Source organism: Megalobrama amblycephala, linkage group LG21 (assembly GCF_018812025.1).
Source record: "Megalobrama amblycephala isolate DHTTF-2021 linkage group LG21, ASM1881202v1, whole genome shotgun sequence".
NCBI classification, from domain to species: domain Eukaryota; kingdom Metazoa; phylum Chordata; class Actinopteri; order Cypriniformes; family Xenocyprididae; genus Megalobrama; species Megalobrama amblycephala.
In genome coordinates this window covers 33,241,369-33,266,901 of record NC_063064.1, presented here as the reverse complement: position 1 = coordinate 33,266,901, position 25,533 = coordinate 33,241,369, and the positions used below count along the sequence as shown (strand labels likewise).

The 25,533-nt window shown below is 38.3% G+C and overlaps 1 protein-coding gene across 1 annotated transcript; it reads right to left on the bottom strand.

Annotated features, from left to right (window-relative positions):
- Nucleotides 1-14: 14 nt before the first annotated feature.
- gpr179 (G protein-coupled receptor 179) lies at nucleotides 15-24,897 on the bottom strand. Its single transcript, XM_048172139.1, is given in 14 exon segments — nucleotides 15-2,336; nucleotides 2,403-4,491; nucleotides 4,493-4,717; nucleotides 5,268-5,417; nucleotides 5,989-6,075; nucleotides 6,077-6,092; nucleotides 6,176-6,314; nucleotides 9,300-9,538; nucleotides 10,071-10,180; nucleotides 11,684-11,752; nucleotides 12,000-12,211; nucleotides 17,064-17,160; nucleotides 22,541-22,649; nucleotides 23,090-24,897. Coding segments are annotated over 14 exon segments (5,607 nt in total). The 5' UTR covers nucleotides 23,980-24,897; the 3' UTR covers nucleotides 15-1,161.
- Nucleotides 24,898-25,533: the final 636 nt, after the last annotated feature.

Sequence of the window (25,533 nt, the reverse complement as noted above, 5' to 3'; positions counted from 1 at the left end):
TTTTTTTGGGGGAGGGTCACACTTTACATTACTGTCCATTTTACTGTATAATTTAACATAGCATACAGTTAAATACCAAGTCATGGATCTCATGTGATTAATATTTAAATGTTTTGTGAAAATATTTGTAATTAATGGTGCTATAAACTATATTATGAAATCACAACAGTTGTGATTTTTTTTTTTTTTTTTTTTTCCCCACAATCATAAACCTTGTTTGCCTTTATATCACTTTGCATATTAAGGTTTGCTAATATTTAGTTGACTGACATTTTTGGAGTTTGGAGTTTTGGAGGAGAAAGTGCGTCATTGAAATAACACCGGAAATCACACAATTACAACACTATTGTAATTACATTATGTTATATGGATATGTAGTAGCTGATAAAGTAATGTAAAGTGTTTGACAATTATGAGAATTTGAAGTAAAATGCATAACATGTTTGTCTAAACCAGTGTTTCCCAACCCTGTTCCTGGAGGCACACCAACATTGCACATTTTGCATGTCTCTCTAATCAAACACACCTGATTCAAGTCATCAGCTTATTAGTAGAGACTCCAAGACCTGAAATGGGTGTGTCAGACAAAGGAGACATGCAAAATGTGCAGTGTTGGTGTGCCTCCAGGAACAGGGTTGGAAAACACTGGTCTAAACCATTCGAATAGTGTGTAGACTAAAGATCTGTTTAAAATATATAGTGATGAACAGTCGCAACATGGAATTTTTCTTCACTTACTTATTTGATAATATTAGTGCATTGTTTTTTGTGTGAAAATGTGTGAAATTAATCTTTCTAAATGTTCCACCCAAGGTATGTTGGTGATACAGATTTTACTGACAATATAATCTACATAGCCATACAAACACAAATACACACAAAACAATACAAAATTAAACAGGGGGTTTGTGTTAATATAAGGCCAAAGGGAAATGTGCACAGGAGAGCAGTCTGTCTTGTTATCAGTCTTCAATTTATTATGCTGAGGAGGGAGAAGGTTGCTGTTCTTAGGTGAAATCCGTTCTTAAATAACAGTCAGTGAAATGTGCTGATGGAAGTGGAGGGATTTTCTGCTTAAAGCTGAAATGTGTGTCCAGTGGTCCATTTTGTAATAACGATTCTTTCAAGGTATATAAAGCACAATGATACTGCCCTTGTGGGTCACAAGTCTGAAGGAAAGATGAAGGCCTCTGCAGCAGTTTCTGCATCACCGTCATCTTCCTCTGGTATCGCCTCCTCCCAAGTGAAGACATCTGAATTATCATGCACTGTTATAGATTCTTGTCTGCCCCCTTCCATTTCCCAAGGGCACATTGCATCACGCCGAGCCAGAGGAGGGTTAACCCTCGTTTCCTCCACGGCCCGTGTGTCTAAGTCTGAAGGGTGTATGTCTGGGGCAGGTTGACTTTTGCTGCTTTCTGTTGTTTCTGCTGTCATTTCCATGTCATTTTCCCTGGGATAGACAGATCCTTGAGTGCTGTCTTGCCTTTTTGATGGGAGAGCATGAATGCAGTCTTGTGGCTCAGATTGTTTGGGTGATGCTTTTGCCTCCTGTGGACAGACATCTGAATAGACACTTTCTTGCTTTTGCAAGGTTTTCACTGGCTCAGCTGTCTCCCATGGACAAACATCTGCAAGAACACTATCTTGTTTCTGCAAGGCCTTTGCGGGCTCTCCTGTCTCCCAAGGACAAACATCTGCACGGACACTTTCTTGTTTCTGCAAGGTCTTAGCGGGCTCTCCTGTCTCCCATGGACAAACATCTGCAAGAACACTCTCTTGTTTCTGCAAGGCCTTTGCGGGCTCTCCTGTCTCCCATGGACAAACATCTGCACGGACACTTTCTTGTTTCTGCAAGGTCTTTGCGGGCTCTCCTGTCTCCCATGGACAAACATCTGCAAGAACACTATCTTGTTTCTGTAAGGCCTTTGCGGGCTCTCCTGTCTCCCATGGACAAACATCTGCACGGACACTTTCTTGTTTCTGCAAGGTCTTTGCAGGCTCTCCTGTCTCCCATGGACAAACATCTGCAAGAACACTATCTTGTTTCTGCAAGGCCTTTGCAGCCTCTCCTGTCTCCCATGGACAAACATCTGCACGGACACTTTCTTGTTTCTGCAAGGTCTTTGCGGGCTCTCCTGTCTCCCATGGACAAACATGTGCAAGAACACTATCTTGTTTCTGCAAGGTCTTTGTTGGCTCTCCTGTCTCCCATGGACAGACATGTGCAAGAACACTATCTTGTTTCTGCAAGGTCTTTGTTGGCTCTCCTGTCTCCCATGGACAAGCATCCTCATGGGCACTTTTTTGTTTCTGTAAGGCCTTTGTGGGGTCTTTTGTCTCCCAAGGACAAACATCTGCATGGACACTTTCTTGTTTCTGCAAAGTATTGATTGACTCTCTTGTCTCCCTTGGACAGACATCTGCATGAATACTTTCTTGTTTTTGCAAGGTTTTCGTTATCTCTCCTGTTTCCCATGGACAAACATTTTCAAGAACACTTTGCGGCTTCAGAAAGGTCTTGACATTTTCACTTGTCTCCCATGGACAGACATCTCCACAGACACTTTCTTCTTTCTCTATGGACTTCACAGACTCACTTGTTTCCCATGGACACACAATTATTTTAACAGTGTCTTGCTCTTGATCTACTTTCATTGATTCCTTGTTCGTAGCACCTTCCCTCTCGTCTAACTTCTCAGAATCCTCTACTTCCCATGGACAGACAGTTGCTTTCTTAGGCATTGTCTCTTTTAAAGAGGGTCTTTTAGTGCCTTTTGTATTTGACTCTGATTGCCAAGGACTTATGTCAGTTACAGGTGGGGGTGGTTCAGGAAAATCACTTTCTTCTTGCCTCAGTGTTTCACTTGTTTCTACGGAACATGCATCTCTCTGAGCCGGTTCTTGGTGTACTGGACTTTGTCTAGCATTAACATAAATTACCCTTTCACCAGGTTTTATTGTGTCACTATGAGTTTGGATTGATCCCTGTCTAACCTGAGAGATATTTGTGTCTATTACATAAGAAGGACATGCTTCAGGCTTCACATTTACCTGCTTCTGGGTGTCTCCAGACGTAGGGACTTCAACAGTGGTATTACATAAATTGTCTTCGGTGATCCTTGATGGGTCACAATCTGTTTCCCAGGGACAGACATCAGTATGTATGCTCTTAGTTTGCAATTGCTCTACTTCCACAACTTCCCAAGGACAGACATCAGAAATGCTGGTTTGATGAAAAGGTTTTGGGACATCCCATGGACACACTTCTGGATTAGGAACAGACAATAAAGATTTTAGTTGGAGCTCAGTTGCTTTGAAGCCATCATTATTTACTGTCATAGAGAGTACTTGCTTGTCACTGTATTGTCTTTGTAAGACACTGTCGTTCACATTCTGCTTCTTGACCTCCAAGATAACCTCTTCTGACTCCCATGGACAAATGTGAACTGGGGCAATATGTTTGGGGCTCTTTTCAGGAGAATCTGTAGATGGCAGCCGTATTGCTGTTTGCTTCACAAGGCTAGGTTTTGTGCCTACGGTAGTCATAGCCCGTCTGTGTGTCTGCGGGGTACGTTTGTCTGAAGTTGCACTGCCTGGGGACAATCTCATGGATGTGGAAAGGGATTTTTGTAGTGTTCCCTCCTTAACATTACTTTCTTGTAGGCTTTTCTCTCTACTCATACTTCTTCCAAGTTCCCCAATGCCCTTTGCTGCAAGGAGACTGTGGGTAGCAGAGTGGAAAGAGAAAACCCGAAAATCCTTTGGCTTGCAGGAGACTGTATGTGGCGACCCTGGAGCGCTACAGGAGATTGGAGGCTTGGGTTTTGTGGAATCAATATCTGACTGTATACCATTGCCAGTTTCTGTTGCAGGGGGAGAAGGAGGTGGTAAGTATTCCCAAGGACAAACATATAGTAGCGTTGGTGACGAGATGGCACCAGGTGATTTGGGTTCATCTTGATTTGAAAGAGAATATGTGACATGTTTTTGATTCTTGTTTGCAGGGAGTTCCTCTGGAACCTCCCATGGGCAGACCTCTGCCTTGTCAAATGACTCTGAGAGCAAGGCACTTGAAGTCTGCTTCTTTATGTCGACATCCACAGTTGGCAGGGGCTTTTCTGCTGGGGCAGCTTTGCCAGGAAGTGACACATTTTCAATGCTTCTACAAGTAGTCACAGAGCGGTGGTCATTTCGTTCTATAACGCTGAGTGACTTTTGAAACCTGGTAGGCTCGGGAAGTAGAAGGTTAGTGTCTAACGATAGATTGTGGGTACTGGCAGACTTGCAGACCAGCAATGTTGTATTGATGGATCCTGCATCAGAATGCTGGGAAGCCCTCTTGGCTGTTGTGCTCTTGATGGAGGAGCTTAATAGGGAGACCTCTCTTTCTGGGGTACAGTCATAGGCACTATGGGACTTCCGCAGCTTTGGAGAGGGCTGCATTAAAGTTTCAGTCATTGTGTTAATGCTTGTGGTTTGATGGACTTTTGTAATAAGATCCAGATCGGGATATAGTTCCTATTGCAGCACTGACATCCTTGTCTTCACGGCTGCATTGCCTGCTTAAACTTTCTGGGATCTCAGTGATCCGTTTTATAAGGGATCGTCCAATACTGAGGCGAGAGCTGCGCTTCTTCGGAAGGTGGGGATTGCTGTTTGCCATCCTCTTGGTCTTGTGGACTTCCAACTGAGAATATAGTTTCTTCAGCTCATCCTGGTACAGAGGAGAAAAAGGGTTTCAGTTGAGGAAAGTCACTGGGAGCAAAACAGTAGGATAGTTTTTGTGATGGTTTGTACTGTACAAAACATGATGTTCAAAAGTCACCAAGTTAGGGTAATATTTCAAAAGAGGACAAGTAAAGGCAGAGGAGGAGGAGAAAGCTAACATAGGTAATAATGCTGTCGTTTTTTTACATTGATTTTTAATAATGGAGATGCTCAGGGCATGTTGGCTCATGGGGACCATGAAAGGCAAACAATTAAATTATATTTTAAAAATATATGTGCGCCAGCATCCGCTCCTTTGGCACGGACTGCCAAAGTATACATTGGGCTTTAGTGAAATTTTTATGAAAATTGTTTATATGAGAGTTTAGACTTTGTTAATATTAGTTTGTTGACTAATTTACTGAAAAGTTCAAATTACGCTTTTAATGTAATTAATAAGCAGACATTGTCATAAAGTGTTAGTGTGTGTGCTTTTTTAAAATGGAAGTGTGAGCATGTGTGTGTTAGTAGGGGTGCAGCAGGGCAAGGTTTTTTACCCGAATGTCATCAGGGTCCAGGCTGTGGTCACTCCAACAGTTAGAGGTGAAACTGCTGTTGAGGTAAGAACATGAGCGTCGCAATTCCACCTCCTCCTCATATACCTCTGCAGCTATTTCCTCTCGGCCTGGCCGTGACATGTGAAGAAACTGCAACAGACACCAATGCTGATTTGTACTTGAGATAAGCTACATAACATAAACGTGAGAAATGTGTACCATACAAAGTTTTTCAGACAGTATTTAATAAATAGAATCCAGTTGTGCATGATTATGCTATGCATTAAAAAGTATGTACAAACTTTTGAGTTTGCAATAAAAGAGTATGGTTGTAGGACATACTACTCCATCATAAAAGGTTCTACTTCGTGTTCCTTTCTATTTTAAATTTCGAAAGAATTTTACAAACAGTTTAGGCGATATTAGCCAGAAAGCATTCATAGATGCACACCTCAAAAGATCAACAAAGAATTCATCATGCAAGCTCAGCTCATGGCTTACTATTTTCAATATACTACATTTTCATTCTAATCTGGCATAATATTTAGGACATTATACAGAATGTGAATTGGGATGCAAGAAGTGTTTTTTTTTTTCTGTTATTTAGACCGTTAACTTTATGCCAATATATTTACCTATTGCAATCGGATGTCATTCAAAATGATTAATGGATAGGTTAAAATAACATTGCATAAGTAAACAATGATACTTTTGACAGTACCTTAGGTACAAAAAGCAGGCCGAGTGTTACAGTAATTGTGACATGCGTGTGAGCGAAGAACAGCAAGAGCATCCAGTCAGGATGAATTCGATGGTCTGGCAAATCTGAAAATGACAAGAACAAAGAAGTCAACAGAACAACCTCTTATCATTATAAGTGTTCAAGCAAAACAACTTTATTACCCCACCTGAGAAGATGAAACACGGAGGAGAGCAGTAGCTCATTGTGGATAGCGATGGTCATGTAACGTGGTTCGTGAAATGCTGAAGGTACCGCCTTCACTGCACTGCACAGGAAACTGCCCCAGCACAGAAACAACAGCTCCGCTGAGAGTGAAAAAAAACTTTTTAAGCTTCAAAGGTTTTATTTGTCACATACACAAATGTACACAGCAGCAATAAGGAAATTCTTTTTTATGAGGAAAAAATGTGTAAGGACAATATGGTAACACTTTAGAATACTGATCTTTCATTAATGAATAACTACATAGGAACAAATGAGTAATGCATTATTAACACTCTAGTAACTACTATTAACTAACAAGTAACTCTGATGAATGAATTAGTAAGTAATAGTGCTCAGTTGAAGGTGGTAGTTCACTATTAACTAATCAGTAACTACTGTTTTTTTTTTCATACCTCCCAGAGAACTACTAAGAACTACTATATACATATTCATAATTAATGTGAATAATGAATAATGTATAATTAATTCTAGAGTAAAGGCCTTGGTAACCCACTAGTAATGACTGAAGTATTACCAAATACTTAAGAAGGAATTACTAATTATTTGGATCAGTATTCTAAAGTGAAAAACATGATAACTCTCTAGTAACTACTGAAGTCTTTGTAAACTTTTGAGGTTTTTGTAAAGTATTGGATAGTAATAACTCAAGAGTTACTATATAACTCTAAAGTAACAACTTCTTATTTGGATCAGTATTCTAAAGTGACGATCATAGTAACCCACTAGTAATTACTTAAGTGTTACTACATCCTTCTAAAGGAACTACTAATTATTTGGATCAGTATTCTAAAGTGAAGATCATGGTAACCCACTAGTAATTACTTAAGTGTTACCAAATATATCATAAGGAATTACTGTACAAAAACATCAAAAGTTTACAAAGACTTCAGTAGTTACTAGAGAGTTATCATGTTTTTCACTTTAGAAAACTGATCCAAATAATTAGTAATTCCTTCTTAAGTATTTAGTAATACTTCAGTCATTACTAGTGGGTTACCAAGGCCTTTACTTTAGAATTAATTATACATTATGCATCATTCATGTTAATTATGAACCTGTATATAGTAGTTCTTAGTAGTTCTCTGGGAAGAATTAAAAAAAAAGTAGTTACTGATTAGTTAATAGTGAACTACCACCTACAACTGAGCACTATTACTTACTAATTCATTAATCAGAGTTTATTGTTAGTTAATAGTAGTTACTAGAGTGTTAATACTGCATTATTCATTTGTTCCTGTGTAGTTATTCATTAATGAAGGATCAGTATTCTAAAGTGTTACCGACAATATAATATATACTCCATTTGGTCTGAACTAATGTTACTTTTTCAAAGTCAAAATATCTAATATTTAATGTTTTCTTATATATATATATATATATATATATATATATATATATATATATAAAAATGACTGGCACAGTTGTGAATGTTTATAGAGGTTCTTTCTGTGATATAATTTCCTGTTTTATGTTTTTCTTGTCACATGTTACAATAGTTGCCACAATAGTTTTGATTTAGTACTTGCCAACCAACGTAAGTTTTTCCCAAAAAAATAAAACTGCAGTCTGTAACTTTTTTTGGTTAAAAGTTATCCAAAATCAATTTTTGAGCATGTACATAACCAGCCAGTGTTCAAAATCTCCTTACCTTAGCCCAATTCACAACCGTAAGCTTGTAATAATGTTTTCTAATTTGGGAGGTACTGGTGGGTTTCCGCGGGAAATTCGAGCATGCAGCCGTTCGCTTTTGCGTCATTACATCACGTCTGTTTACATAAAGAAGGAGTCCTAGCTAGTAGGCTATATCATGTGAGGATGCTACTGGTAGCAGATCATTTATAGCCTTTTCTCACAGCAGCTGCAATAATTAAACTTATCATTTTGATGGCGGATTGTAATCCATAAAGGTCCAAATGACAATCGTCAGCGACAACTGGACATTCACCCGTAGTCAAAAAGCAGAAGACTCTGGACTGCGGAGTGGCTACACAAATTGAAATATACAGGTAACGCTAATACACACTAGTCACGCAATGTTGATGTTGTTAACATTAACAATTTGAGAACAAAGTATAACAATAATAATAATTTGCACGGCTTGACGTGATCTGAACTAAGCGATCGTTAGATTTAATCACCATTGGCAGCGCGATTTATTGTAATGCTTTTGGTCAGAATAAACTTGGCAGACATGTTACTTTTTGACATTTTATTGTAAAAATTCTTATTTTGGTCATACTTCCAAGATTACAATCTGTGATTCCGAAGTACAGTATCCACACCGATGTGGTGACTGACAGCAAACATTAGATTCATCCACGCTGAGGAGCCATGCCGAGGCACAACCTACGTAAAGATGATAATTTTGCAAATAACTGCAATTGCAGGTTTCAAACAGAGATGGCGACAAAGAGGCAAAACTTACGGACTGCAGCTTTAACTTAGAAACTGAAAATGGAAGATGTATTTGAGTTGTGTGAATTGCATTTGATGTATTTTTGAATAACATAACAAGTCCAGACTTAAAAGAGAGCATCATGACAAAATGGAAGAAAGCTATTTATGTACAACGTATATAAGATTTTAAGATCAATAGAAGAAGGAATATGCAATTAAAACAAAATATACAGTGTTAAGTATTATAGATTAGTGTAGCAGTATAAAAAATGCAAGGTTCGTTTTGTGTAAGCTGTCTTTGAATGTTCAAAGGAATTCTGAATGTGCCGGACTGATTGTATAAATGCATTTTATCTCCTGGTGTCATTTCAGTTCAGTCCTTCATTTACTTAGTCTAATTTATAACATTATAGCAGTAACATTATTATTATTTGTTGTGGTATTTTATTAGTATGGTAGGTAGTGGTTAATGCTGAATCATATCGAATGACAATGGTACTGTGTTCAAATCATCAACTAAATGCTTCAAAGAACATTAAATTATCCAGGACCATTCATCCTTTCATTTGTCTGATCTACTAATGTGCCCCAATTTCAATTAATCTCTCTGCCAGACACCCAAGAAAACCGATGAACTACTGCCACCAGTCAGAAATGACATAACTTACCCACAGCCATCATGTAGTCCCACCGGTCCAGGTCACACACATTGAAGCCTTGTCCTTCTGAGGTGGTGGAAATGATCAGCAATGGCACATTTCGGTCTCGATTCTGCAGGACGCCCACTGTCCATGCACACAGGAACCAACTGACAGTAAGCACTATAACTCCCAGCATCCTCAGCACACCCCTGGTAGTGATGTATGGCACTCTCTGGGCTGTACGTGACAGGAAAACCCTCAGAACCCTGGAAACATGTGCCCACATATAGGCTGATTAATTTTGGGAGTTTAATTAGGTTCCTTTGAGCTTTTTTTTAAATACCGATCACAGACTTCTAATGTAGTCTTAAATGTGACTCAGTTATTTTCTCTAATTACATAAAAAACAATAAAACTTTTAAAAAAAGATGTGCACTCATCTGTAGCTTAATAAAAACTGTTTTATTGTAGCAGGAGCGGGTCAACTCATGGAGGCCGACATGTCGTTGCAACCTTGTTATTGGACACATATGGTAACGGACTAAATTGATTCTAAATTGATTCTACAATGGAGAAATTAAATGTATACATATCAATCAATACATACCTATACATCTTTACGATTCTACAATAAACCAGTACCGCAAAAACTCAAATAAAATTACTGAGTGCATCTTTAAATTCCTTGAGAATTACATCTTATTACACAACATTTCGTCTGACAGATGTAGGTGAGACAGTTAGAAGGGAGGGCTGGGTTTGATAAATCTCAGATGACAGGACTGAAGTGCTACAGACCGGTACATCTTGAGCGTCACAGTTCCATAAACAATGGCAAAGCCAAGCAGACGGACCCAGCGGAGTAGAATACACCGGAAAGTGCTGGGTTTGAAGTATAGAATAAAGACCTGAAAACAAAAGACAAGAACAGTCATAAAACGAAATGAAATTATTGGTGGAAGGTGCAAAAATGCTAATTTTACAATGCACATTAATGAGGAAAAATGTATATTTTCAAACTTTTCCCAAATGACAAAATCCTTTGAATGAACTACACTACTAAAAAATGCTGGGTTAAAAACAACCCCAGTTGGGTTGAAAATTGACAAACTCAGCAATTGGGTTGTTGCCCAAACTGCTGGGTAGTTTTATTTAACTCAACTATTGTTTAAAAAGTACTGTATTGCTCACTTAAAATTAACCAAAGTCCCTTTAAGACAAGTCATTTCACTCGGCGGCCATCTTTGAAACGCCTCTCGGGCATCCTGGGCATCATGCAGCTCTTTGAATGGGGAAACATAAAATTCTCCAAAACTGTTCGCCAATCTTACGATTAAATTTCATATTTGTAATCACCAATCAAATCTAAAAAAACTGTATTTTTTAGGCTGGATCAAGCTAATGCGCATGCGCAGATGTAAATGCACGTCTCCTGTGCCTCATTTCAGAGGCGCGCGTCTGACTGTTTCTATAGAAACCAGTGCTTCTAACGGCTGCTGCAGTGACGCGATGACTTTACCAGTCGGCGATTGGCTCTTATTTAGAAGGCGGGACTTATTCCGCCATATTGCCCGTTTCACTTTCTCCCATTCAAAACAATACGAGTGACACGTCTTGTGTAGTTTTATTTAACTCAACTATTGTTTAAAAAGTACTGTATTGCTCACTTAAAATGAACCCAAAGTTGGAAATTAGCATTTATTAATATGTTTAATAAATTAACATTTATTAATACGTTTAATGAATAATAATTAAACAATAAACATTTATTAAATTGCTTATTAGTAAATGTTCAACTTTTGAATATTGTTGTTTCCCTATAATTATCTGTCTGATTTTTGATTTTCAACCTATTTTGGCTTCATTTTAGGCCAACCATATAATAATTTTTAAACTATAGTTGGGTTAAATAAAACTGCCCAGCATGTTGGCCAAACATTTAACTCAATGGTTGGGTTAAAACATCCCAATCGCTGGGTTTGTCCATTTTTAACCCATCTTGGGTTGTTTTATCCCAGCATTTTTAGTGTGTAAAGTTTGGGGTTGTTAAGAAGTTTTTTATGCTCACCAAGGCTGCATTTATTTAATCAAAAATACAGTAAAAAGTAATATTGTGAAATATTATTACAATCTAAAAGAACTGTTTTTTACTCAAATATATTTTAAATCTCAGTTTATTCCTGTGTTGGCAAAGCTGAATTTTTAGCAGCCATTACGCCAGTCTTCAGTGTCACATGATCCTTCAGAAATCATTCTAATGTGCTGATTGTTCAGTAACTCTAACCTAGTAACCAGTAACTAGTAAATTGTGTAATTTCTTGATCATTTTCTACCTCTTAAGTGCCATCCAGCTATTATGATTTCAGCTGCAGTGCAGTAATCTGAAAAGAAGATTTGAATCCCACACTCACTGGGAAGTAAAGCAACAGAGAGCCACACAGGATCATCTCCAGCAGCAAAAGCCCTGACGATCGGATCCGCTGAGAGACACAAAATGGAGAGAAGAAGAGGTGAGAAGTGGAGAGGGGAAGCAGAGGTGAAATTATAGAAGCTGTCAAGCATGCATCAAGTTTGTGCACATGTGGGACGTCTTTGACTTTGTTTGAAATGAAGCTTCATAACACATGGGTTTGTAAGATATATCATGTTAAGATATGCTATATATCATCATATGTGCTGAAATCTATATATATATATCTATATATCAATCATGTGCTGAAATCTTACCTTGGTACTTCTGCACTGATATGCTACCAGCATGCTAATAAGCACAAGGACCATGAAGAGGCCCTGCACAGCCAGGACGCCTGTTCTCAAGAGCCAGTCTTCCTGCACCCAACACGGGCCTCCATCCTCACACTCAGCACAGCCAGGCCAACAGGGCAGACACACAGGGACTTCTGGGTAACAAGCTTGGGTACTATTTACCTGGTTGTTCCCTGTAACACCATATATCATCATTTTTCTTTTTTAAATAAACCAATTTTTAATTAATTTAATTAATAGTTTCACCTAGAATAATCATAGAGCATAATTATGAAAAATACAAATAAATAAGTTGCATTAATAATGCACTTGGACTAAAGTCATGTCTGTTTGAATGGGTGTATCTAGGGCTGATTTTATTAACCTAAAATCGGTGTTGGCGAGTATATGAAACAGTGTCAATCAGCAGTTGGCCGGTAACATTTTTATGAATTCTATCAATGCAATGTTGTGAGAACATACAGTCAAACCAAAAATTATTCAGATGTTTTTGATATTTTTGGTATATTTTTACTAGTGGGTGTAGGACACTATAGTTCATTTGTGTAACTGAGGATAGCAAAATAAAGTAAACTGTGACATGTTATACCCAAAAATTCTTCATACAGTGGACTACCAGTAAAATTGATAAAAATTTGGAACCAAAAATTATTCAGACACTTTGACCTGCCGGTGCTGCATCGTCACGAAAGTTTAAGCCTTGCTAATTTAAATATTTAAGCGCAAGAAGACGCGAAAGGGAACTCAATTGTTACTCGCGCATTATGTGGGAAGTTTTCTGTGCGCAAACAACCGAAGAGCACCCAGAAATCCATGTCTCAGATAGCATGCGAATACTGAGAAAAAACTCGTTAAATTTCAAGAAAAAAGTCGAGATAAAATGTTGAGAATAAAGTAATTAAATTACGAGAAAAAAGTCATTAAATTATGAGAACTTTTTTCTCAAATTCGTAATTTAACGAATTTGTTCTCGTAGTTTATTTCAACATTTTATTTAGACTTTTTTCGAAATTTAACAGTTTTTTCTTGTAATTTAATGAGTTTATTCTCAACATTTTACCTTTTCTCGAAATTTAACATTTTTCTCATAATTTAACATTTTATTTAGAATTTATTCTCGTAATTTACGACTTTTTTCTCGACTTTATTCTCAACATTTTATCTCGACTTTTTTCTCGAAATTTAACGAGTTTTTTTTCTCGTAATTTAATTGACTTTATTCTCAACATTTTATCTCGACTTTTTTCTCGAAATTTAACAAGTTTTTTTCTTGTAATTTAATGACTTTATTCTCAACATTTTATCTCACTTTTTTCTCAATTTAACGACATTTTTCCCATAATTTAACAAATTTGTTCTCGTAATTTAACGACTTTTTTCTCGTAATTTTATGACTTTATTCTCAACATTTTATCTCGACTTTTTTCTCGAAATTTGACGAGTTTATTCTCAACATTTTATCTCGTAATTTAATGAGACTTTTTTCTCGAAATTTAACACATTTTATTTAGTTTTTTCTCAACATTTTATTTAGACTTTTTTTCTCGAAATGTAACAAGTTTTTTCTCGAAATTTAACAACTTTAATCTCAAGATGGTTTTATTTTTTTATTATTGCTTGGCCCTAATCCTCTTCCATACAGGTGCGCAAGGAAAACCCTTAATGTAATTTAAGAAGGGGTCCCAGGTCTTGTAAAATGATTTAAGTGAACCAGAGAGTGAGCATCTTAACTTTTCAAGTCCAAAACAGTAAAAAAAAAAAAATTCCTGTATCCACCTGTCATGCATTGGAGGGAAAGCATGTTTCCACTTAAAGGATCAGTTCACTTTAAATACAAATTACCCCTAGCTTTACTCACCCTCAAGCCATCCTAGGTGTATATGCCTTTCTTCTTTCTGATGAACACAATTGGAGTTATATTAATAAATATCCTTATGCATCCAAGCTTTATAAAGGCAGTGAACGGGACCAAGGAGTATGAAGCTTAAGAAAGAGCATCCATCCACATCCATCCATCATAAACATATTCCACACGGCTCCGGGGGGTTAAACAAGGCCTTCTAAAGCAAAGCGATGCGTTTGTGTAAGAACAACATCCATAATTAACAAGTTATAAAATAAAATGGCTTCTAGCTTCCTCCAGAATTCCTTCCATATTCACATTAGGAAGAAAGTGTAACACCTCTCGCAGTTACAAATGCTTAAGCTATACGTCCTACGCCTTCCGTATTCAACTTACGAAAAAAGCGTAACTGACACAACGTCAGTTCCTCTTTTTTCGTAAGTTGAATATGGATAGCGGTCTGGCGGAAGCTAGATATTTTAATTTATAACTTTTTAAATATGGTTATTTTTCTAACGCAAACGCATCGCTTTGCTTTAGAAGGCCTTGTTTAACCCTCCGGAGCCGTGTGGAATATATTTATGATGGATGGATGCAATTTCTTCAGCTTCATACTCATTGGTCCCATTCACTGCCATTATAAAGTTTGGATGTGTCAGGATATTTATTAATATAACTCCGATTGTGTTCATCAGAAAGAATAAAGTCATATACACCAAGGATGGCTTAAGGGTGAGTAAACCTTGGGGTAATTTTAATTTTAAAGTGAACTACTCCTTTAAGAAGGATAGACCGCCTGGCCAAGTTTGTAGTAAAAGCAATAACTTTACAATCTCATGCCACCAAATCAGGCCAAGGGGAGACCCAAAATAGGCTATAAATAGGTCAGGGTCAATATTAGTGTTGAGAGCTTTTTTAGGTGTCTCAAATACATTGGACCAAAAGGTAACCAGCTGCAGACATGTCCAAAACATATGCAGATGGTTAGCAGGTGAATGTTTGCAACGGTTGCAGGCAGCACTTTTGTCTGGGAAAATTTTGGATTGGAAGAGGAGTGTACCAGGTTCAAGATGTTTGGCCATAGATCCTCTGTAATATAGTCAGTTATGTCTTAAGTGAACTTAAACAGTTGAGAAAGAATATGTATGTTTATCAGTATTTTGGATCTGTGCATTAGCTCTTAAAGTGACAGCAGCCTAATATTCCTGCGGCTGTCTGTGTTTTGAATGTTAATCAAACAACAAAATACAAAGAAAATCAGTCACTGCTCTAGACTGAATAACTTTTGTAACTTTAATAAAGATTAATCTATGTTTCATGGCTGGTAAAAAATATTTATGGCCAGTAAATGTTTTTAGGTCACCAACCATTGACTGGTATGGCAAAAGGTTAGGCCCTTGGTGCAGTGTTTCTGCCATATATACATAAAGAGAGGCAAAGCTCAACTGTTCCAAAGAAAATAATGTACAAAAAATACATCAAAGCTAATGTTTTAATGCCTTTCTGCTATAATTTTGCCCAATCATTAATTGAGATACTTTTATACACTGTGTGCAGAATTATTAGGCAAGCTGACTTTCTGATCATATTTTTTTTCCAAGCACATTTTACCAATTTCAATCCACATCAATCTTAATAACTACTATTAATAATGTTTTTAATCATTTATAAGTGATATATAATTGTTCATGAAGGCTGGAAATGAAAAACGCTTTATATTCAGGTGTGCAGAATTATTAGGCAGGTTTGCTTTTACAGGCAAAATGAGCCAAAAAAGAGATTTAACTCAGACTGAAAAGTCAAAAATGATTAAATACTCATGAGAAGGACGCAATACTAATGCAATACTAGAAATTGCAAAGTTAAAGCATGACCAAGGGAAAGCAAAATGCTCATTGGGTCAGCGGGGTCATACAAAAACAGGTGGAAAAGAAAAGACACATGTTAACTGCAAAAGAGTTAAGAATTAAGGTGAAGAATTAAGTGTGAAACCATCAGGAACCCTTTAGTCTCCAGCGCCACCATTTTCCAGAACTGCAACCTACCTGGAGTCTCCAGAAGTGCAAGGTGTCAAGATCTCAGAGACTTAGGTTAGCTAAAGAATCCTAAAAAATGCCCGCTTTTAATAAGAATCACAAGCGGAAGTGTTATAAAATACATGAAGACTGGGTTTTTATAGGCCTTATAGACAGACAGATTGAGAGTGACTCCTGAAGGACCAGCACCACATCCTCTTTTACCACTGTTTGAAGAATTTATCTTCCAGAATCTGGTAGTAAGTTTTGGAAGATCATTTTTAGTCCATCTCTGCAAGACGGATATTTCAGGATTAGAGAGGGACTAAAAGTGAACTCCCACACTTTACTGCCAGATTCTGGAAGATAAATTCTTCAAACAGTGGTACAAGAGGATGTGGTGCTGGTCCTTCAGGAGTCACTCTCAAGCTGTCTGTCTATAAAGCCTATAAAAACCCAGTCTTCATGTATTTCACAACACTTCAGCTTGTGATTCTTATTAAGTGTGGGTCATTTTTTAGGATTATTTAGCTAACCTAAGTCTCTGAGATCCTGGCACCTTGCACTTCTGAAGACTCCAGGTAGGTTGCAGTTCTGGAAAATGGTGGCGGTGGAGACTAAAGGGTTCCTGATGGTTTCACACTTAATTCTTCACCTTAATTCTTAACTCTTTTGCAGTTAACATGTGTCTTTTCTTTTCCACCTGATTTTGTATGACCCCGCTGACCCAATGAGCATTTTGCTTTCCCTTGGTCATGCTTTAACTTTGCAATTTCTAGTATTGCATTAGTATTGCGTCCTTCTCATGAGTATTTAATAATTTTTGACTTTTCAGTCTGAGTTAAATCTCTTTTTTGGCTCATTTTGCCTGTAAAAGCAAACCTGCCTAATAATTCTGCACACCTGAATATAAGGCATTTTTCATTTCCAGCCTTCATGAACAATTATATATCACTTATAAATGATTAAAAACAATATTAATAGTAGTTATTAAGATTGATGTGGATTGGAATTGGTAAAATGTGCTTAGAAAAAAAATATGATCAGAAAATCAACTTGCCTAATAATTCTGCACACAGTGTATGGCTACATGTTAGCTATATATTATCTAATAAAATAAGTCTAAACCCTATGTAGACTGTTTCTGTGTGAAACAGAAAGCCTTACTTTTGTTTTGTATGTCTGGATTTGGACTGTAATAGCCCTTTTTGCATCGGCAGCAGTACTGACCCATCCGGAAGCCCTGTTGTGGGATGGGCTCACACTGGGGGGAAGAGAAAGAAAGAGAGATGAAGTCATTAGTCTGCTCATCTCTTTTACTTTTATCGGTAAGCAAATGTCTTGTTCCTAGAAATGGGAAATCAACACCGATGTTTCTGCCAGGGATTGTGGATGATTGTGTTCTCTCTGCTTTCTGCCATTAATTGCATGTGCAGTCTCTCATCAGCGGTTTATCTGTGAGAGTCGGCTGACCCACACATCAGACTCACTCTTGAGTTAATCTAAGCTAAATCCTAAATGGAGGGGTAATACCTCTATTGGTGGAGCTTTATCTTTTTATTCAAGGAAATCCAGCACTGTTCACATACATTTTTATGTTATTTTCACTTAGGAACAAGATTCTTATAGGATATATCAAGAGGATATTGTCCTCTTGAAGAAGAGCAATTAGGAATAAAAAAAATACTTTACACTCTATGTGTGTCTCTATTCAGTCTCTGTTTTGTTGTATTTTGTTGATTCTTAAAATGGAGTAATATTTTATTTTACAGATCTTTACAGTGTCAAATAATTCTTCAGTAAAACCAACACATGTTCTTGTAGAGTATATATATATATATATATATATATATATATATATATATATATATATATGATAGAGTTTGTGCCCAACATCATATGTAACCTTAATATAAATGGAAATATTTCATACATCATATCAATCTAATGTTTCATGCAATTAATGCAAAGTCATGACACAAAACCGTTCTATTAATACGTTGCTCCTTTCATTTATAGGCGGATCAAGTCAATTCTCATTAAATTCGTTCAGTGTGCCAAATCCTGCCGTTGCTTAACCTGCCAACACCTGTGAGCTTGTACTCTGGTAGGTCAGAATGATGGGGGGGGTCTGGGTCTTGTGGAAGGGGGGTGGGGGGTGGGGTGTATGAGGCTCTGCCTTCTGGAAGGGGGTCGGAGTGTGGTAGGTGGGTGGGGGGTGGGGGGGTGGTATGTGAGCATCACAGGATTATCGACCTAATCCTTCAGATCATCCTGCACCCAGTGCTCACATCTTTAAATAGAAGGTCTGGATGAAAGTGGGAGGATGATGATGGAAAACTGTGGGAACAGGAAATGGGAAATGTATATAACAGTCCAGCAATATAATGAGTAAAGCAGATATTAATATATTTCTTAATAATAACTTTTTTTTTAATATATAGAGATGCCAGATCTGATGGCATTATGAAACAGTGTGCAGTATTTAAAGGGATAATTCACCCAAAAATGAACTTTTTTTTCATCATTTACTCACCCTCATGTCACTCCAAACCTATATGACTTTCTTAAAGGGTTAGTTCACCCAAAAATGAAAATTATGTTATTTATTACTCACCCTCATGTAGTTCTACACCTGTAAGACCTTCGTTCATCTTCGGAACACAAATTAAGATATTTTTGCTGAAATCCGATGGCTCAGTGAGGCCTCTATTGCCAGCAATGTCACCAAACTTCTCAAGATCCAGAAAGCTACTAAAGACATATTTAAAACAGTTCATGTGACTTCAGTGGTTCAACCTTAATATTATAAAGCAACGAGAATACTTTTTGTGTGTCAAAAAAACAAAATAATGACTGTTCAACAATATCTAGTGATGGCCAATTTCAAAACACCGCTTCATGAAGCTTTATGAATCTTTTGTTTCGAATCAGTGGTTTGGAGCACATCTGTGAAGTCACGTGATTTCAGCAGTTTAATACACGATCCGAATCACTGATTCGAAACAAAAGATTTGTAAATCTTCGATGCAGTGTTTTGAAATTGGCCATCAATAGATATTGTTGAAAAGTTGTTATTTTGTTTTTTTTTTTGGTGCACAAAAAGTATTCTTGTCGCTTTATAATATTAAAGGGGTGGTTCATTGTGATTTCACTTTTTTTAACTTTAGTTAGTGTGTAATGTTGCTGCTTGAGCATAAACAGTAGGCTATCTGCAAACTTACAGCACTGTAAGTTCAATGCAAACGGAGATATTGCAATTTAATGCCTACAAAAATGACCGGTTTGGACTACAACGAACTTCTTCCCGGGTTGGTGACATCATAAACCCTGCAATTAACATAAACCCTGCCCATGAGAACACACAACAAAGTGGACAAGGCCATGTCACGTGGCATTATGGAAGCGGAAGAGTTGTCTACACCGGACGTGTGCGCTGCGACGTGATGCGTCAAAAGATAATAGAACCCATTATAATCAGTCATAAGGCAGGAACACACCAAGCCGACACCGACAAACTAGTGGCGACGAAAGCAGACTGCGGGGTTGGTTCACGTCGGCAGCGTCTGGTATCCAAAGTTGGCCTGAAACACCAAACCGACGCTCGACAGCAGACGGCCAAGTAGCACGTCCATTCTGCGCCTTGCGTAAGTAGAAATGCCTTTCCGTACCAGCAGGTGGCAGTAGCTGACCAGCCAATCAGAATGATCAGATGGCCCGACGGACCGACGACCTCCGACGCCGATTCGACATGTCGAATCGCCCGAAAAAGAGCAGACGAGGACCAACTTCAGCCGACGGTGCAGAACACACTGAGAAAACTTAGTCGGTCGACGAAAACTGCCCGACGGCCGACCGTCGGCTTGGTGTGTTCTTGCACTTGTCTACACTGGATACGGCGCAGAAGACAGCTTCCAGAATCTACACAAGTTCAATGCTGGATTTGCACCAAGGCTATTACTGAAAGATGAAGCAATTCCCACTTTAAAAGCAGAAGCTGCTGTTTATGGGCCCCTAACTGTAAGTATTTTTTATTGTTTGTATATGTCTTTTAAATGTATTATGTTGCTATTGTTTGGTTGCATCAAGGATGTAAACAAAGACCAACGCGTTTTTGCTTCGCTAGCCAACTAAGTTCTATTGCATACTTCTTTAACAAATGGCAACAAACACCAACAAACTTCTATGTTCATAGACAAACAGTTGTTCATGCTATAAATTAAACGATACCATTACAAGAATGCTACTACTCAATCATGTATTCAGCTACAGTAAAGCTTTAATCAGGATAAAACCGTATATTGAAAGCTAACAAACAGCAGTGACATTTACAATTGACAGCATATCTAAACACTTTAAAGGTCCCGTTTTTCGTGTTTTTTTGAAGCTTTGATTGTGTTTATAGTGTGCAATATAACATGTGTTCATGTTTCGCGTGTAAAAAAACACAGTATTTTTCACATAATTTACTTATGTGTATACCGGTGTTTCCACTGTCATAAAAATGGGCTGATGACTTCCTTGTTCTATGAAGTCCCTCCTTCAGAAATACGTAACGAGTTCTGATTGTGCCAGCGGTTCCTGTGTTGTGATCGACAGCAGCTTAGCGCATCTTGCCCGGAAAGGTCACGCCTCTTACCATAACGTGGAGATGCACGCGCTCAGTGTTATTGTAAACATGTCTTTAATTTTACCCTATCAATTTGAGCCGGAATCAGACCCGGTGATTGGACTGCGGGATGAAAATAACAGCGTTTCGACGACATGGCGACAAACACACTCTACAAACGCAACTCTTGCGTATTCCTGTGGGTGGAGGTTAGTCAAAAACTGTTTTAGTGACGTCATTAAAGAAGGAAGTAGAGTGATGTAGTCCAAACTGGCCGTTCGATGTAGGCGACTTCTGTTAAAGCGCTTGGCATTGAACTTTGAGCTTTAAAATTTTACAGATTTTATTTATACTCTAACAACAACATTACACACTAACTAAAGTTAGAAACATGGGATCACGAAGAACGGGACCTTTAACACAAGTACAAATGGAAATACTTACCATTCATAAACATCCTTTAAAAACCGTGCTTGCAGACGTTCTGCTTGACCCTCTTCATCATTACTGCTATCTGGGCTCTGATTTGGGCTCAATTTGATATGGCAATATAGAGGCTATTATTTGAAGCACATGTAACAACTAATGGTAAGAGGCGTGGCGTTTCCGGGATGCTTCAGCGAATCACAATACACTGGGCCAGCTAACCAATCTGAGCACATTGCGTATTTCGGAGGGAGTGGTATCATAGAATCAGGAAGTCAAACCAGCCATTCAAATGACAATGGAAACAGCAGTGTAGAATAAAGGTAAAATGCAGCATTTTTTTAAAAAAAAACAAAGCATTAAGACATGTTAAACTGCGCCCCATAAACACAATCAAGCCTAGAAAAAAAAACACTGAACCACCCCTTTAAAGTAAAACCACTGTACTCACATGAATGGATTTCATCAAAAATATCTTAACTTGTGTTCTGAAGATGAATGAAGGTCTTACGGGTGTAGAACGACATGAGGGTGAGTAATAAATTACATTATTTTCATTTATTTGGGTGAACTAACCCTTTAAGTGAAACACAGAAAGAAAGAAAAAATATTTTTGAAGAATGTTGGTAACCAAACAGTTTTAATTACAATTGACTTCCACTGTATGGACAAAAAAAACCCCTGAAACATTTATCTCCCACAAAAGAAACAAAGTCATACAGGTTTGGAACACCATAAAGAGAAAGTTATGACAGTATTTAAATTTTTATATGAACTACCCTGTTAGGTAATTGCCCAAGTATACATATACTCTAAAATGTGTCAATTTGTAAGGAATGTCAATCTAAAACCCTCATCCTGTCACATAATTTACAGCGAAAAAATATTAGAGGAGAGCAGCTGATAACAAAATTTTAATGCTATCATAATAGCTACATTACAGTGGAGAATCAAACATGCTCACAGAGACACGTACAAAAATAAATCACTTCACCACAAATGTCCTCTTGACATTTAGTGACAGAGTGTTTGGAGTGGATCTCTGAATGTGTTCTGCTCCTGCTTGTCCCTGGTTAGTGAAATCCACTCATGCAGATACAGCCTATAATATTTCATTCTGACCATCTGAAGAAGAGCTCTGAACCTACAATGTAGCAGCTTCTTGTATGACAATGAAAACATTTTCGATGACCTTTAAAGTAATTTTAAATACCCAGATAGTGTTGAGAACCTCTTTTCAATTTTTATTAAAAAAATTTGGTGACACTTTACAATAAGGTTCTATTCATTATCTTTAGATGATGCATTATAATAATCTTTATTAATCTATGTTAATTTCTAAATATGCTAATACATTTTAATAATAATACAAAACAATGAGACATTCTTCAAAATATCTTCTTTTGTGTTCTGCAAAAGAAAGTAAGCCATACAGGTTTTGAACGACATGAGGTTAAGCAAATAATGACATTTGGGGTGAACTGTCCCTTTAACTAATGAATTAAATCTTACTGTAAAGTGTTGCCAACATTTTAATGAAACTGAGCCCACTGAGGTGTCTGCAGCAGGTCCCATATGGCAGTATTGGTCAGTGACAGTGTACACTCACCTCCATGCTGGTACGATTACATTGGTGTGTGTTTGCAAACCAGAAATCTCCACTGGCACAATGATCCACATTGAATCCCTGGACATTGACGTCAACACGGATCACACCCCTACCACCAGAACACATAGAGAGACGACAAAGATACGGTAATGACAACAAAGTAACAGTAATGACAGAAGACTTATAATGAAATTAATGGGATAGTTAACCCAAAAATGGACATTCATCATTTACATACTCTCGAGTCATTCCAAATCTGATGACTTTCTTTCTTCTGTGAAATACAAAAGAAGACATTTTGAAAAATGTCTCAGTGTTTTTTGTCCATACAATGGAAGTCAATGGGGTTGACTTTCTTCAAAATATCTTGTTTTGTATCCCACAGAAATAAGTTAGTTATCAAGATAAATAATGAGTAAATGATGACAATGTCCATTTTTAGGGGGACTATCCCTTCAAGTGAATGAACACTAAGAGATGATTGAAAGGCGTTAATATTTGAGCATACAAAAATTCATTTAAACGAGAAGTTGAAGAAAGTGCACTGACCTGAACTCTGGGCTGAGGTCTGGCTTCAACCCGTAAAATGGCATTGAGAGGCTGAGTAACCACCCTGGCAAAAAGCGTCCATCAACACACTCAAGGAAAGGGGCTTCGCCCCACTGAACCCCGCTGCTATTGATCACATAACTATCCCCACGTGCCCACTTGGGAGTATCTAGGGTGCTTAGGTCATTTAGAAGAACCCGCTTAGACAAGGCATGGAGGGGTGGAGAGCTAGACTTGAATGAATCAAACCAGCTTTGGTCAGGGGCAGGAGGACGGAAGCTACTCCAGCCAGACGTCAAGTCCTGCAGGAGAATGTCCTGGGTTGTCCCTTTAGAGGCACGGAGCACCAGTTGGGGCTGTTGGATTATGGGGTCTGCGTCGAATGTTAGAAAAGCTCGTCTGACCAGGCCGGGCCTGTCCCCTTCGAGCATGGCCCGGACCAGTGCATGGTACCACTCGATATCTTCTCGTACACTTGTTTCTCTCAGCTCACTTGCTTGAAATATCAGGTTGAGAAAGTTGGCCGCATTGGTCAGAGACGCTATGGCTTGGTGCAAGAGAGGGAGAAGTTCTCTAGGTGGAGATCCCCGCTGAACAGGCAGCTGGAATGCTTGTGTGCAGGTAGAGGCAGCTAAAGAGGATGAATTGGCAGTATAGAGGTAGTTCTCCACGGCAGACCGGTCCTCCTCCGTGCTCACTTTTACAGGAGCCGGACTGGTTGGTAGGGGGCTGGGTGACGAGCTCTTCCCTGCTAAGGTATTTGGGTTAGTAGGTGTTGGGGTGAACTCCAAACTGGACGTGTCCTCAACTTCAGACACATTGCTGAGCTGAGCAGAAAGTAGGCTAGGCAATAGCAGCAGTAGAGGTAGCACACAAGCACACAGGCCCATCCTTGTAGCAACTGCTCCTCCAATGCTATTTGTGAAGGAAAAGATCGGCTTTGTGCTTTCTCACATCTTGAAAGATGCTTTCAAAGTGCAGGCCTCCATTTCTTCTCTTTTCCTGGCTTTGTTTCTTCTTTTCTTGTTAACCGATTGACACAGGTGTCAGCGGTGATAGTTAGAGTGCAACCGCACTTTGCTGCCAACTGTGTCAAATAAGTGCACTCCTCATATTCGAAGCTGAAGATGAAGCTCAAAGGAGGAGGCAACATTTACGTTCCATGCGTCCTGCAATCAGTTGGTCAGGTCCTTCCTGGATGTGACTCTAAACTCCAGCCAGTGTGGAGTTAATGGGCCTGCAAGAAACTGGAGTGAGAAACGAAGATCAACAAGAAACCGACAACATGTGGAATACCCCTGTTTCTCTCTCCGCTTACCTCTTCACTTACTCTGCAGTCCTCCTGTAAATCTCTCCCACTTTCCCATCTCTCTCGCTCCCTCTCCCAATCTCCCAGTAGTGGTGAGTGCTGAGAGAGGCACATCTGTTAATGTTGGATTGTTATGATGAGTGTATGTGCATGAGGAAGGGCTGATGGATGAGAGGATGGGAGGGTAATCCTCTCGGTTGGGTATGCATCAGAATTTCGCCGCTTTGTGGATTAACCCAACACTCCCCGGCTGGGTCAGTCATGAGTGGTCTTTTATGGACTGTGTATGTGTTTGTGTGACTTTGTGCATCTGTGGATATGTGCATGAAGCGCTTTACAAGTCTGCATCTGTTCAGCAGATGAAGTGCACTGAAATGTTAATCTCTGATAGACAAATTGCATTTTGAACTACAAATGTTTTGTACATCAATCAGGGAATTTTAAAAAATAAAGAAGAAAACATGTTCCACATGTGTACTACATGAATGAACGTCTGTCAGAGATGTGTGTGTGTGTGTGTGAGAGAGAAAGATGATTCAGACAAATCCAGTCATACTGGGTAATGCAGGCAAATCCTTGTTTTGGTGCCATGGCAACAGGGTTCTGAGATTCAACACTCATTCCTGTGGGGCCCCACCCCCACTCAGGACTGCAGAGGCTGTGACTGTGTGCCCCTATACATATATGTGTATATATATATATATATATATATATATATATATATATACACATATATATATGCACACAATTCTCAAAACCTATACTGTGTAAATGTTTTTTTATGGATAGATTTGTGTGTGTTCTGCTATGTGTCACAGTATTGTGTGGAGAGGATGTTGTCAATGCATGTAATATTTCTCAGATAACGTACTGTGAAAACAATTTTCTTCTGGATATTTGTGTAAACCCATAACTATAATAAACTCTTTGTGAACATGGCACGGTGTAAAGGGCTCTATGGGCATGTGTAAATTTTTTGTGTACAGCGACATCATTCGGTCCATCAATGAAATTGCATTTCACAAACACCGCTCAAATGTAAAGTCTTGACCACAGAACAATGGCTGAATGTAAACAATAACTGTATTTTGTCTCAATAGGCCTTTAATTGGCATGCACATCATGTGCAATGATT